The following is a 16,382-nucleotide window of genomic DNA, read 5'->3' on the forward strand; positions in this document are numbered from 1 at the left end:
TATAACAGGAATACACCAAGAAAGAGATGAAAGAATTGAATGAATCACTTAAAGAAACTACACTCAAACAGGAGAAAGAAATGAATAGAAGGTGTCAAGATCTAAAAATGGAAATAGAAGCTATGAAGAAAACGCAATCAGAGATAATCCTGGAAAAAAAAACCTGAAGAAGAGGACAGGATCTACAGACACAAGCATTTCCAACAGAATTTAAGAGATAGAAGAAAGAATATCAGGGACAGAAGCTATGAATGAAGAAATGGGCAGGAAAGTCAAAGAAAATTTTAAATCTAAAAAGCTCCTGACACAGAATATCCAAGAAATCTGAAACACTATGAAGAGACCAAATCTAAGAATTACTGCAATAGAAGAAAAAGAAGACTTCCAACTGGAGGCCCAGAAAATATTTTCAGCAGAATCAGTGAAGAAAACTTCCCTAACCTAAAGAAATGCCCATAAATATACAATCAGCCTATAGAACTCCAAATAGATGGAACCAAAAAAGAAAATCCTCCCACCACATAATAATCCCAACACTAAATGTACAGAACAAAGAAATATTATTAAAAGCTGCAAAAGAAAAAGGCCATTACATATAAAGGCAAACTTATCAGAATTACACCTAACTTCTCAACAGAGACTATGAAAGCCAGAAGGGCCTGGATTGACATCATACAGACACTAAGAGACCACAGATACCAACGTAGACTCCTATATCCAGTAAAACTTTCAGTCAGCCTAGACAGTGAAAGTAAAATATTCGATGAAAAAACTAACAAAGAAACAACAACCACCACAAAACAAGTTAAAACTGTACCTAACCACAAATCCAGCTCTCCAGAAGGAAATAGAAGGAAAACTCCAACCCAAGGAAAGTAACTTATACAGAAAAATGAAGGAAATAAGTAACACCACATCCACAAAAGCAATAGATATAGATAGGAAGTGTGCTCTCTCTCTCTTTCTCTTTCACACACACACACACACACACACACACACACAGAGAGAGAGAGAGAGAGAGTGAGAGAGAGAGAGAGAGAGAGAGAGAGAGAGAGAGAGAGAGAGAGAGAGAGAGAGAAAACCACGACCAACCCCAAAATAATAGGTAACCATGGGTCATTGATATCTGCCAATATCAATGGCCTCAATTCCCCAATGAAAAGACACAGGCTAACAGAATGGCTATGAAAACAAGTCCCATCAATCTGCTGATGTACAATAAACACACCTCAGTAATAAAGATAAATATTACCTTAGAGTAAAGGGCTGAAAAAAAGTTACTCCAAACAAACAGACCCAAGAAACAAGCTGGAGTAGCCATTCTAGTATCTAATAAAATAGACTGTCAACCAAAAGCTAATCAAAAGAGATGGGGAAGGATACTTCATACTCTTCAAAGGAAAAATACACCAAGATGATATCTCAAACTTAACCATCTATGCCCCCAAAACAGGAGCACCAACATTCATAGAAAATATTAAATCTTAAATCACATATTGAACCCCACATATAAATAGTGAGAGACTTCAACACCCTACTCTCACCAATAGATAGATCATAGTGGCAAAAACGAAATAGCAAAACAATGAAACTAATAGATGTCACGATTCAAATGGACCTAATGGACATATACTAAACTTTTCACCCAAACACAAAAGAATTCACGTTCTTCTCAGCACCTCATGGAACCTTCTCCAAAATAGACCATATAATTGGTCACAAAGCAAACCTCAATAGATATAAAAACTTCACAATAATCCCTTGCATCTTATCAGAACATCATGTGTTAAAGCTGGAACACAATAACAACATAAACAAAAGAAAGCCTTGTGGAAACTGAACAAATACCTATTCAATGATATCTGGTTAAGGGACTAAATAAAAAAAAGACCTCAATTAACATTTTTAAATCATCATGTCTTGGTTTCAAATTCCTAATTCTTCCCTCTGGTGTGTGAAAATCTCTCTAAATCACAGCCAGGGGCTATACAGAGGAACCACACCCATCCTCAAACTAAGTATCTAGCCAACTCAGACCCTTCTTGAAGTTTTGTCTACATTGGGTTACACATATTTCCTCCTCCTCTAAACACCAGACTTTGTTTATATGCCCCTATAGATAATCAATATTACATTTTTTTCTTTTTTGAGACAGAGTTTCTCTGTGTAGCTTTGGCTGTCTTGGACTGACTTTGTAGACCACCTGGCCTTGAACTCACAGTGATCTGTGTGCCTCTGCCTTCTGAGTGCTGGGATTAAAGGCATGAACCACCATACCCAGCTAAACCAAAATATGTTAATTAAATATATTGGCAAGCTGGGTTTGAAGGTACACACCATTAATCCCAGCACTCAGGAGGCTGAGACAGGAGGATCAATGTGAATTCCTGCCTGCTTTACAAAAGGAGTTCAGCAAAGCAAATCATACTCAGAGAAGCTTTGTCTCAGAAGCAAACAAACAAACAAAGGATCAGAAGGGCCAACCCAGCCTGGATTATTTTGGTGCTATGAATGAAATTCTCTTGCTTCATTTGGAAATCTACATGAGCTCATATTTTTTCCTCAGACAGGGTTTCTCTGTTTAGCTCTGGTTTTTCTGGAAGTCACTTTGCAGACCCAGCTGGCCTTAAACTCAAAGAGATGCACCTGCCTCTGCCTCCCAAGTGCTGGTATTAAGAGCGTGTGCCACCTTGCCTGGCTAGAATCTTGATTTTATAGTTCAGTGTTTTTTATTTCAATCAACCTATAGTAGGAAAGGTCAATTTTACTAGGGGTAAGTGAGTAGAGACTCATTGGATTAATCAGATAGGAGCTTCTGGAAGGAAGGTGGGGCTACACCTGGCATGGCAAGGAGGAAAGTGTATAAAAGGATCAGAGGAGCTTTAGTAGAACATCAGATTCCCTGAGCCTGGAGTTGCTGCCTGATTCAGCTGAGAATAGTAGCCCTGTCACCAGTGTTCATATCAGGTCAGTCACTCATCTCCATCTGGAGGTTTCTTGTATGCTGGGCTAGCCTTATCACCATCAAGATACAGTTACATTTCCTATTTAAAATATTTAATATTGGTGTAATTTGGTTTTAATGAGAAATGGTTATTACATGGAATTTACATGTTAGATTTTCTGCTTTCTTGAATTTGTAGAGTCAAGGTAAGCAAGGCTGACCTTGAAGTATAGATGTCTCCACTCTTTCCAGGTTTCTAGATTCATTCTGGTATTCCAGTTAGTGTATTCTTTCTAATTGAATCCTTTTGCAGTAACTTAAATTATGTCTCTCACCAGGCCCCAGGGAAGATAAAGAGCTACAGGGCCTTTTGCTTTGTTGCTGTCTAGTTTCTTAAATTCCTTATATATTTTGAAAATTATCCCTCTGTCAGATGTAGATTTGATAAAAATCTCTTCCCATTCTGTAGGCGAACATTTTGTCCTATTGACGATGTATTTTGCCTTCCAGAAGGTTTTCCATTTCATTAGTCCCCAGTCATTAACTGTCTGTCTTAGTGTCTACACAACTGGTGTACTGCTCAGGAGTTGTCTCCTGTACCAATGTGTTTAATCCTATTCTCCACATTCTCTTCAGAAGGTTCAGTGTATATGGTTTTACACTGACGTCTTTGATGTATTTGAAGTTTTGATGCAATAGAGTAAATAAAGGTGGCACAAAAATTGTGAGAAAAGCTAAGCAATGCCTTGTCCAGTTTGAGACTTCTGTCAGGAGAAGAAGCTGACACTGCATAGAGGACTAGAAATGAGAGGGCAGATGTCCCAGAGACCTAGGATAGAGCCAAGAATGATCAGGGTCTGTCCCCAACAAGGGCTCTGTTGCCTGCTCTTTGATCACTTCCCCCTTGTGGGGTGCATTACCAGGCCAAAGAGGAAGAGGATGGAAGTATTTCTGGGGAGAGTTGGCAGGCTGAGGTCAGTTAATATGGGAGAAGGGCTCCTTTTCTCTGAGTAGGAGGGGATGGACATCGAGGGGAAAGACGGAGTGAGGATAGGACTAGGAGGAGAATAGGGAGTGGGCTATGATTGATATGTAAAGTGAATACATTTAAAAATAGATTTAAATTTAAAAATAGAAAAATGAAGAAGAGAAGTATTAGTTAAGCATACTAAACCTGTGATTAAAAATGCAAAAATTAAAATATAGAAGTACAAGGTTAAAAGAGAATTATTTATTTTCTGGGACAATCTATCCTATCACTAGTGGTATTCTCTACACAAGTGTATACAATCAACACCAAAGGGACACAGTAGGGTTTTTTATAGGGGTGTGTGTGCATGTGTGTGTGTGTGTGTGTGTAACATTTGTTACTATAGAGTAGATCCCGTGGTTGAAAGGAAATTCAGAGGTTATAAAACAGTTGTTGTGGGAGGGAGAAGATGGGGAACAAATGATGTAAAACAATGCTTATGAAATTCTAAAACAAAAAATGCTATTTTTTTGTTTTTGTTTTAAAGAAACTGAACTAACCAACACTTTTCTTTTCACACTAAGAATCACATGCTCTAAAGCATGGTGATGTAACGTTGGTCCTGAGGACATATATTTTGGAAGAAGTGAACACTTTCCCACATGTTATTTGACTTTTGTGTGTATGTGTTTGTGTTTGGAGACAGGGTTTTGCTATGTAGCTTGGCTGTCTTGGAAGGTGCAATGTAGATGAGGCTGGCCACCAACTCAGAGATTTGCCTGGCTATGCTTCCCAAGTGTTGGGATTAAAAACATTCCCCAACTTTCTGGCATGGTTTGATTTCTAATTACTGTTGGCTAGGCTATTTGCCATGGTGCACTGGTGGAGGTCAGAGACATCCATTTAGGTGACTGTTCTCCATCTGGGTTCCTAAAATCAACTTGGGGTCTTCAGTCTTGGCGCAAGTGCATTTAACTCAGAAGCCTTCTTGTTGTCACTGGGTAAGGGAGAGCTAAAAGCCCCTTTGATGCACCAAGGTTTCTACTGTTTCTTCAAGAAAGGCACCAGTGTTTTCTGCATGGAATTTGGTCTTGTTATTTGACAGATTCTAACTGTATGGAGAAAGATGACCTGTGAGCTCTTCCTGAGTTTTCATTTGGGGTGCTAAGACCACAGGCCGAGATTGTTCAGGTGTTTTAATAAGGCTCCCCTCCCTACCCTCCACCCCCAGTCAGGGTTTCATATGGCAGGATATTAGATCCCATTGTGATTCCGCAGATTGTGAACTGTAAAAATACATCTTTTCTTTGGTGTAGTTGAGCCCAAACATACACATTTTTTCCAAATTTGGAAGATGGACGTGTTTCATTTTGAAGAGTAGGGACAACTAAAGTATGTGCATCATGCTATAGGTACATATTTGGGATTTTAAAGGGCACCTACTTTAAGTTCAGAGACAGCTGATTCAGTAATTACACTTTTATTACAAATTATGCCTATTAAGGGGATACATGTAAAAATTAAGACTGACAGTGCTTCAGCATACATCTCTAGTAACATGAAACAGCTTTTTGCATCTTACAACTAAAAGCATATTATATGTTTACCACACAATCCTACAGGACAAGTGGTCAATAAACAGAAAGGGTAATACAGACCTCCAATGACAGATTATAGAGTGCTTTATCAACTTCTAAAATTTTTATTTTTTGGTCTTTCTAGATATGGTTTCTCCGTGTAATCTTGGCAGTCCTAGACTCACCTTATAGAGCAGGCTGGCAATGAAATCACATCAATCCACCTGCCTCTGCTTCTTAAGTGTTGGGATTAAAGGCATGTGCAACCACACCCAGCAAATTTAAAATGCTAATCGAAAGGAACAGCAACTCCAGAAGGACATTGGATAATAGTAAAAAAGAAACACTGCTGAAATAATTCAGCCTGTATATTTTAAAGATCTGTTGACCTCAGATGGGAAAGCAGGTTGTGTGTTCCTTTGTGTAAGACGCTTGGTCTTTGTTTCCACAGGAAAAGAAAAGCCATGGATCTCCTAAAGAGAGGTAATAGCTCACCAGACAGTTTGAACATTTAGTTCAAAGTAACATATAAGACTAGTTTTCTGCTTAAAAAAAAGAAGAAGGAGACTTTTCTTTTGTTGTGGTTGTTTGTTTGGTTGGTTGCTTTGGATTTTCCAAGACAGGGCCTCTCTGTGTAGCCTTGACTGTCCTGGACTTGCTTTGTAGATGAGGTTGGTCTCTAACTCACAGATTCTGCCTTCCTCTGCCTCCCAAGTGCTAGGATTAAAGGTGTATGTGTGTATGTGTGTATGACCATGCCTTGCAAAAAGGAGAGTTTTAATGGTATTAAAAAACACTCTTAAAAGATTTGAAGCAGGGCACAATGGTGCACACCTGTAATCCCAGCACTCAGTTTGCAGGTGTGGGAGGATCTCTATGGATGCAAAGAAAGCCTGCTCTACCAAGCAAGTCTTATAAAGTCAAGGCTACATACACAGAGAGAACTTTTGTTGAGAAATGAAAGGCATGGTTTTGAAATCTTTTAAGTAAGTTTAAAGGCCTGTAACAGTTGAAACTTCTTTCCTTAGTCTCTACAGATTTGAGTGGTTGGAGCTAAGACAAAAAATTAGAGCAGGGTAGCTACAGCCTATGTCTTTAAATCTAGTAAGATTTAAAGATCCCTACAATTTAGTATGTTTCTAATCCTTCAGTTACAAGAAATAGGTCTTTGGTTGTTCCCACCTTTTTTTTTTTCCGAGTCAGGGTCTCTTTGGAGCCTTGGCTGTCCTGAACTCACTTTGTAGACCAGACTGGCCTCGAACTCACAGAAATCTGCCCACCTCTGCCTCCCGAGTGCTGGGATTAAAGGCGTGCACCACCACGCCCAGCTCTGGTTGTTCCCACCTTTAATCACAACTCTTGTGAGGCATCAGTCTTTAATCCTATGGTTAATTTTAGTAAATCCTGTCTTAGAGGAAAGGTGTGTGTTAGGGCTCAACCATGCCAAACAAAAGAAAGATAATAATCTCAGGATCTCATTGAGATCAAATAGTATTTTATAGTTCACAATCTCAGGTTTAACATTGGGATTAAATATTTTGCAAGAGTCCCACTGTATAGCTCTGGGTGTCCTGGAAAATGCTGTCTGTAAGGGAGATCATAGGTGTGCAAGACATGCTGGCATTACACAGGTGTACTAATAAAACTCTTTTTGTTTGATTTTTATCATATAATGCTTTGCTGTTGATTTTCACACTTTGAGAGAAAGTATCCATCTTGATCATGATGTTTTGAAACTCCCTGCTCAAGACATGGTTCCATTAAACTTCTTGATACCTAGAACCACAAATACCTACCACCCACTTTAACCTTCTCACATCTGAAACATATTCATGTGGAATTTTTACTGTTTTCGGTTTCATTTTTATTTTGTTGTTGTTTTGAGACAACAATATAACTAGGTATCCATAACAGAAAGCCCACACTGAAAGAAATATAATACAGACACCAAAATCACAAACACAAATATACCATATATAAATATGTATGTAGATACACGTAGAAAATGGGTCAATCTTGTACCAATGGAAACTTGACTTTCCTTTTGCTATTGGCTTTGTTTGTGTGTTCGTTTCTTGCTTTTTCATACAGGGTTTCTCTGTGTGTGTCCCTGGATATCCTGGAACTTTCTTTGTAGACCAGGGTGTTTCTGAACTCACAGAGATGTGACTGCCTTTCTCAAGTGCTGGCATTGCAGCGCCACCACATCCAGCAGAATCTTGACTTTCTTCTTCAGTGTTTTTGATTTTACACACTAAGGTCTGAATCAATCAACCTACAGTAGGAAAACTCAATCTTTAATTGGATTAAGTGGGTGGAGACTCATTGGATCAATCAGATAGGAGCCTGTGGAAGGGAGGTGGGGCTACATGGGGAGGGGCAATGTGGAAGGTGTATAAAAGGCTCAGAGGAGTAGAAGATCACATTCCTTGAGCCTGGAGTTCCTGCCTGACTCTGCCTGGTATAGGAGTTCATATCAGGTAAGTCACTCACCTCTATCAGGAGGCTTCTTGCATGTTGAACTAGCCTTATCACCATCAAATTCCAGTTACAATTCCAATTTAGAATTTTTAATGTGTGTATACTTGGCTTTAATGAGAAATTGTCATTATATGGGAATGGTACATGTCAGTTTCTTTCTTCTCTTGAGTTTTCAGAGACAGGGTTTCAACTAAGCAAGGCTGGCCTTGAACTCTAGATCCTTCTGGCTCTGTCCAGGTTTCTAGGCTCAGTTTAGAATTTCAGTTAGAATCCTTTTTTCTGATTTAATCCTTTTACAGTATCTTAATTCATGTTTTACAGAGTATGGTTTTGCCTTTGTGGGAACTGAAATTTTCTCTTAATTGTAGCCTACAGTTTTGGGGATGGCTTTATGCCAGAGCCACAAGTAACAGCTGATCATGAAACCGTGTCTCTCTCTCTCTCTCTCTCTCTCTCTCTCTCTTCTCTCTCTCTCTCTCTCTCTCTCTCTCTCTCTCTCTCTCTCTCTCTCTCTCTCTCTCTCTCTCCTATACAAAGCAGGAGCCAGATAGCTTATACCAACCAGACCTGGAAACTCAAATTAATGTCTGAAGCAACATAAATGATCACATTCTGGCCTTGACTCGACTGCATGAAGTAACCTTGTTTGTACTTAAAGTTAAACAATATGAAACAGATGACTTGGGAATGCGACTAAATGTTAGAACACTTGCACAGTGGGGACCCATGCCACTATACAATTTTAATGAAGACATTTAAAATATTTTTTTAGGGGTAACATATTGAGAAAGTTTTGTCTACTTGTCTTGGCTGTTATGGTCTCACGTTTTAGACCAGAATGGCCTTGACCTCAAATTGATCCACCTGCCTCTGCCTTCTTGTGTGCTGGGATTAAAGCACGCACACCATGCCCAGCTCTTTTTTGCTTTCTTAAAACAAGGGTTCTCTGTGTTACCTTGTCTATCCTGGGCTCACTTTGTAGATATGGCTGGCCTGAACACATATAGATCCACCTTAACTGCTTTCCAGATTGCAGGGACTACAATCATGCACTACTCTGCCCAGCTGACATAGAATTATTTTGCTTGATTTCCCCTAACCTAGACTAGCCTGAAATAAACTATATAGATTAGACTGACCCAGAATGCTTGTGATTCTTGTACCCAAGAGCTGGGTTAATTGGTTCCTGCTAGCTTGTGTGGCATCTATGCAATATTTTAAAGCACCTGCATTAGCAATGAATGTTGGGGAAAAAGACAATCCCAATGCTCCTCTTCACAGGCAGGAACATGGGGAGTTGGCACAGGCATGGGTTATATATGAGATCAACATATGATTATAAGGTAGCCAATTTCACTCAAGACTCCTTTGTAGGCAACACCAACACAAAATGTAAAAGTTTAAAACATAAAACCAAACAAACTTAAGAATTTTTATTTTTTTGTTATTTCCTTTCTTTTTCTGAATCCCAATTCAACATGGGAAATCCTCCTTGTAGCTTCAGGGCAGTTTGGCTTCTTATCTAAGACTCATATTTAGCAGGTGCTATAATTTCACAGCTTGGATTTCCAGTTGCTTTTTGGGAAAGTTGCATGTCTCACTGAGGTTTTGAATTTCAGATATGATCTGACTGTGTGGCCTGGTGGGCTTTAGTTTATGGACATTTTACTGTATTCCCCAAATTAATACAATATAGCCCAGTGCTCCCTCACTGGTCTCTGAATGGAACAGAAGGCAGTGCGTGCTGACAGGTGTCTCACATATTTACTCAGACTTCCCAGGATGTATCAGTATATTGAGAGAAAAAGCATAAAGGTTGGGAATGTCACAGCACAGAGTACATTTTGAGGGCCTGGAAAGTTGTTCAGTGTCTTTTCCTGGACCAAGAGACTGGTCGAACTATATGCTCTTGAATAACCCTTGTGAGTAGGCATGAGATTCAGAGGAGCAGAGGTGGGTTCCTAGTTGGACAGCCCATCATCATTTTGTGCATATGTAGAATCTTACAAGAGAGAATACATGACGAGATCAATGGACATTTGGCTTTGAGATGAGCAGACTGGCTGATTAGGAATTCTGAGTTTCCCACTATTCCCATAGCATGGACTCTAGTCCCCTCAAGAATGTGATATGTGACAAATAGAAAATTCCACATATTAGCCTGAAACTATGTCTTCTAATGTTTCAACAGGTCCCTCTGACAGAACATCTATCAGGATAAGGATGCACAACCCTCTCACACTTGTGCAGCTGGCCATGCAGGGACTGCTGAGAAATGATGCCGCATCCATCTCTGCTCTGGAGAACCTGCCCATTGAGCTCTTCCCACCACTGTTCAAGCAGGCCTTCGATGGCAGACACACAAAAATATTGAAGGCAATGGTGGCAGCCTGGCCCTTTCCCTGCCTTCCAGTGGGGGTACTGATGAAGACTGCTGAAGTGGAGACCTTGCAAGCTGTGCTGGATGGCATAGACATTCTGCTAATGCAGAAGGCTCATCCCAGGTAAGCAAGGCCCAAGGAGGCTAGAAGGTAAGACACAGGTGAGGTCAAGGGGAATGGGGTCAAAGTGGGCAGAATAATCTGATGTCCTCGGCTCGGAGGTCTGTGGAAATACTGCTCAAGTTGAGAGCTGATATAATGACAGTCAGGAATGGAGGACAGTTCAGAGTATATATACCCCAAGTAGAATGAGGCTTTCCCTGTCTCTCTTCGATATGGAAGAGACAAGTCCACAGATACTAAATGGAGGGAAGCAGGACATGTCTGAAGATGTGGCTTAGGCAAATAGTCCTTGCCTGGCAGGTGTGAGGGGCTATGTTGGAGCTGACATATTTGGGTAGAAACTGCCTACATTTTGGTTACTGGTTTACAGTATAAAACTTCACATTTTTCCCTAACAGACGATGCAAGCTTCAAGTGCTCGACTTAAGGAAAGTGCACCAGAATTTCTGGGATATATGGGCTGGAAGAGAAGATGGAGCCCGTTCAGCAGAGAAAGGAAGCAAGAAGCAAGTAATAAAACGCCTTCCTAGAAATTCCCAGAGGCAGCCTTTGAAGTTGGTCACAGACCTCAGGCTCTGCAACCAGTTGGAAGAACAACAAAAGTGCTTGTTGCAGTGGGCCCAGAAGAAAAACGGCTCTATACAGATGTGCTGTCTTAAGATGCAGATCTGTGACTCCCCTACAGAGATGGTCAGGGAAGTCCTGGACATTTTCAAGCCACACTACATTGACGAATTGGAACTACTTATATACCAGGTCCGGCCCTTCCTCGGTGGCTTTGCACCTTACCTTGGCCTGATGAGAAATCTTCGCACTTTGCATCTTAGTCTAGCCTATCTGAACACGGATAGGGTACCCATAGAGAAGTGTCTTAACAAGTTCCTTACTCAGTTCTCCAAACTCAACTGCCTCCAGCATCTCTACATGAATGGCATCAACCTTTTCACTGACAACATGAAACAGTTGTGCAGGTAAGGAAGGATGGTGAGCTGTTTCTGCCATGTCAAGAAACCTTTCCTTTTGAGCATTAGTGGGCACCTGAATTGTGCCAGTTAATAACTCATTATAGTATCTAAGTGTGTGTTGTTTCCATGTATTTATTGATTTTGTATTATCGAACATGACTACTCTGTGTAGTGTTGGATGTCCTGGACTCGTTTTGTAGACCAGGCTGACCTCAAACTCACAGCAGTTTGCCTGCCTCCTTGTGTGCAGTGCTGGGATTGAAGATGTGTGCCACAACACCCAGTGCTTCTTTCATTCTTATTTGAGCTCATTCTTTCAGTTCCCATTCATTTAGCAGAGTCTGAGCTGGAGTAGGAGATGGATACAGAGCTGCATTACAAATATGTCAACTGCAAAAGTGGGTCAGATGCACTGAGTGATGTTTGGGTATTCCTCTTTCTGATCCCATCTAAGATGATGAAGGAGAAAGGACAGAGCAGAGTGCCCTGAGCTGGTAAGGACCCACATCTGTGGTTCCTATTGGAGTTCTTTACCCTGATCTCTGTAAATAGAAACCAGTTTGTTCCTTCATTAATGTCTCTCTCAGCCTTTGATTTCCCTTGGAGGGAAGGATGATTTAAATGAAGGTTGGGACCTAGTAGATGGAAACTAGTGACAGTGGCATATGGTTTCATCAGTTCCAAGGGTGGGGCACTGATATCCTGGATACAGGTTGTCCTAGATAACAAGGAGAAGCATGATCTGTGGTGGACACATGCCATGACCTTTCTGTTATCCTCCTTTCTGACTATGCCTTCCTGGACCGATGAAGCAAGATGTAATTGTCTCTTTTACAGAATGATGATTGGCAGTTGTAGATGTGTGATTTTTAAAAAGAATTATTTATTATGATATATACAGTGCTCGCCTGCATTTACACCTGCAGGCCTGAAGAGGGCATTAGATCACTTCATACATGGTATGAGCCACCACGTGGTTGCTGGGAATTGAACTCAGGACCTCTGGAAGAGCAATCAGTGCTCTTAACTTCTGAGCCATCTCTCAAGTCCTAGATGTGTTTTCTAAATCATCTCATTTTATGGTGTTATGCCCCAGAAGACAGTAATATGAGCAGACACCTATGAGCTCTTCATCCAATGCTTACCTTCAGCATAAGCATAGATTTACTGTGCATATGTGACCCCATCTTTCCCATTGTCAACCTTACTGATATCCTCCAATACCATGAGCCAGAACTAATTTCTTCTTTTTTCTCCAGATGCCTGAAGACCCAGTTTGAGTCCTTGTCTATGATACTCTGCCATCTCTCACAGTCAGATTTGAAATACTTGTCACGATGTCAGAGTTTCTGTCGACTGAAACACCTGGACTTCAGTGGTATTTTCTTATCCACGTCCCATCCCACAGGTCTCCGACTTCTCCTTGAGAATGTAGCAGACACTCTGGAGACCCTGAAGTTAGACAACTGCAGTCTGGAGGACTCTCACCTCTGTGTCCTGCTGCCTGCCCTGAGCCAGTGTTCCCAGCTCACCAGAGTCAATTTCTATGACAATCTCTTCTCCAGTGCTGCAGTGAAGGACCTTCTGCAATGCATTGCCAATCTAAACAAGCTGAGAGTAGAGATCTACCCTGCCCCTCTAGAGTGCTATGATCACCGTGGTCATATCCTTGTGGAAACATTTGGCCAACAATGTCCTGGCCTACTGGACATACTCATGGCCAAAAGGCAGCCAAAGACAATTGTCTTTGCTACAGCCCTGTGCTTTATATGTCATCAGCGCTGTGTCTATAATGGGAAGACCAGACTATGTCCATGTTGGCAATAAATAGGAGAAGGTTGCTTCTGGATGCTGAGAATTCAAAATCAAGCAGAAACACTTTCATTAAGGGCTCCCTGAACATGTGACTTTAGACACAGTTTGGTGTTTCAGGACATTTGATTCCATTGTGAACCTGAGATAGTGAACTCAGTAAAACCTGTTTCTAGTTGTAAAGATGTTCAACCCCAACACGGCACCTTTAATTCAAAACCTTATGTTTATCATAAACAGGTGGTTATGATGTGGTCAACCCCAGCACACATCTTTAATCCAAGAGGTTTCTGTAAATAAGAGCTAAATAAAATGAACCCTAGGTGAAGAGGCAGAGCAAGTACCCAGCTGACAGCAATCCAGGAGAAAGGGCGGGACTTTGGGAAAAGGGTATATAAGACTGAATGGAAAAGAAGAGGCTTTGGGCTTTTTCTTCTTCTATGTGAGTTGAGTAGGAAGGTCAGCTATGTGCTTTCTCTGTCTCTCTGAGCTAGCATGTTTACACCCTAGCATCTGGCTTCTGAGTCTTCATTGGAAAAATAGAATGTATGGGAGCTCATTTAGAAAACATCATCTTGGCACTCCAAGGAGTGGCACAAGCACACAGACAAATCTCTCATGCTAGGGACAAACTGAGAAGCCACCAGATTTGGTAGGTCATCCAGGAAGTATTCCAGGAGAGAGTTTGTGATGGGAAATCCCATAATAATGGGCTTTAGAACCCTATAGAGAGTTCCTTTAGATGGCTTGAAAAACATCAGAAAATAAAAAGCAAAATGGCCTAACTATAGATTGTCCCAATACCAGTCATGACTATTTTCATTTTGGTATTATTTTTCCTTCATTATTAATAGCCATAATGGCTTTTTGTACTTATTTAATGATAAAGCAGATTAATAAAATATAAGTCTTAGAAGTTAAATTAGAGATGCTTATAAAGAAGAATAATAAAAACACTCAGATTCATAGAGAGGATTTTACACAAAAGTGTACCACACCATGACAGAACAAAATGAAAGTGGGTAGACCAAGATTGTTTGAATGTCAACCTTAGCTTATCCACTTACTAAACAAGACCTATTAATAGATGATCGGCACTCGAAGGTTCATAATGAAGGATATGTAATCCATAGACATTAGATTTGAGGATTTTTAAGAGAGCAGTCATCTCTTATGAATGCATTCATCTTATGTAAAGCAGATTCTAAATTCATGGGAAAGTAGAAAATGATAACTCCAATACTGTAAAAGTTTTGTATCAGTGATATTGGAAGCTCGTTCTCAGGTGCAATAGAAATTGTGGTGGAAGAATGATGTGCAGTCCATAGGACAGTGAAACCAGACAAGTGGTGTTGATGTTTCCTAGATCAGTTACTAGGTGAAGTTCTATATGCTGATTTACAAAGGCAGTTTGAATTTGATGAACACACCTTGGCAATCTGTCATCTAGCAGCTTTAAATTCTTGGGATAATGAAGAATCAGGAAAGAGGTCTGAGTCATTTACTAAAATTACACAAGGCCCAAAAGAGTCATTCCCTGATTTTTCCCAAAGAGTAACTTCAGCTGTAACTAGAACAATATCAGATTCAGGAGTCAGAAAATACTGACTAAATCTTTGGCTTTTTATAATCCTAATTCAAAATGCAAAAGAGGGATTAGGCCTTTAAAGACAAGGGCAGTACCAATAGAGAAATGGATTAGCGATATAGCTGATATAAGATCTTGTGCTTATGATGCTAATCTGATAGGAGAAGTAATTTCTGAACATCTTAGAAAAACTCAATACAGAAGATGTTTCAACTGTGGAAAGCAAGGACATTTGATAAGGGGTAGTAGGCAAGATGTACATAGACACAATTATTTAGCGTGAGAATCCAAAAAGTAGTTGCCAGCCTCCAGAGTAGGCAAAAGTGGCAAAGTCAGGCATAATGAATTCAGATCAACCAGGGATAGGCAAGGTAATCTTTTGCTGTCAGGAAACAGCAGCAGGGGGTGCCTGCAGGCCCCAACATCAAATTCAATGCCCTGTCAGCTTAGAATAAACCTATCTACAGAGCAATTAAAAGAGTTACTGCCTGTTCTTAAAAGGAGCATTGCTCTAGATAAATTAAAGTACATAACAGCTTCAAAAATAGTGCAAAATTTCAAAAGAGATTACAAAACAAATATTTTGGCAAACTGCTATAAAGGGTCAGATACCTAAGCTGAATTTAATAATAAATATTACTGGAACTGAAGGTTTAGAAGACAGAAAAGAGACACACAAATCAATTCCCCAAAATCCTGGTATCCAGATTCTAGGGATTTGAATTTCATCTCAGATAAAATCAGTCCATGGTGGGTTGAATGTGTTGCACCAGAAGGAGAAATAGCAAAATTTAAAGCATACATGGCTAATATAGCTATGAATTTATGGGGATATGTTTTGTTGCAGCAATGAAAAACACAGATTAACATTCCTCCCATCTCAGAAACAAACTATAAAATAAAGAATGCTTCAGAGAAAAATATTAAAAGGTATTATCAAGAACCGTGACAAACTGTCCAGTTTGTCCATAAACAGAACATGAGAAGTGTTGGTCTTTCAAAGATACCAAACATCCTACCTTTAAAATGGCTGACAAACTTGCATGGGTAGATCAAGGGTATAATACAAGAGAAAAATTATTGGTACTAGAACAGCTGATACAGAAACAGTGAAATGTTCAACACATTGAAGAATCTACAGGCCCATGGAATTCTTCTGTCTTTGTTTTTACAGAGAAATCAGGAATATGGAGGATGTTAACAGATTTAGGAACCATAAATTAGATGAGTCAGTCAATGGGCTCTTTACAGCCTGGATGCCATTGCCTTCTTCATTACCTAAGCTATGGCTTTTGATTGTAATTGATTTAAAAGATTTCTTTTTCCTGATCACTTTGTGTGAGCATGACAGAGAAAGGTTTGCTTTCTCATTACCAACTTATAATAATAGTTGATATATAGAGATAGCTTTGGAAAGTCTGAGCACAAGAAATGCTAAACAATCCTACCTTGTGCCAATATTTTGTACAATAACCCTTAGAAATAACTCATAAGCAGTTTCCTGAATCTAAACTTTATCGTTATATTGGTGATATCTTACA

The 16,382-nt window shown here is 40.0% G+C and overlaps 1 protein-coding gene across 3 annotated transcripts in view; it reads left to right on the top strand.

The window, feature by feature from the left end:
* LOC311600663 (PRAME family member 12-like) overlaps positions 1-13,760 on the top strand; it is a 300,082-nt gene extending 286,322 nt beyond the window's left edge. Inside the window, exons 1-4 of one of the 3 annotated variants that reach the window (XM_084787631.1) lie at positions 2,889-2,967; positions 10,164-10,476; positions 10,875-11,447; positions 12,701-13,760. In XM_084787631.1, coding sequence (XP_084643757.1) covers positions 10,196-10,476; positions 10,875-11,447; positions 12,701-13,268 — 1,422 coding nt within the window. In that variant the 5' untranslated portion in view covers positions 2,889-2,967; positions 10,164-10,195 and the 3' untranslated portion in view covers positions 13,269-13,760. Of the gene's footprint in view, positions 1-2,888; positions 2,968-7,916; positions 7,972-10,163; positions 10,477-10,874; positions 11,448-12,700 lie in introns of those variants that run through there. The other 2 variants (XM_084787630.1, XM_084787629.1) reach the window with 2 other exon arrangements.
* The last annotated feature ends 2,622 nt before the right edge of the window (positions 13,761-16,382 follow it).

This window comes from Acomys minous (genome assembly GCF_964271855.1).
Source record: "Acomys minous genome assembly, chromosome: 6".
Classification (NCBI taxonomy): domain Eukaryota; kingdom Metazoa; phylum Chordata; class Mammalia; order Rodentia; family Muridae; genus Acomys; species Acomys minous.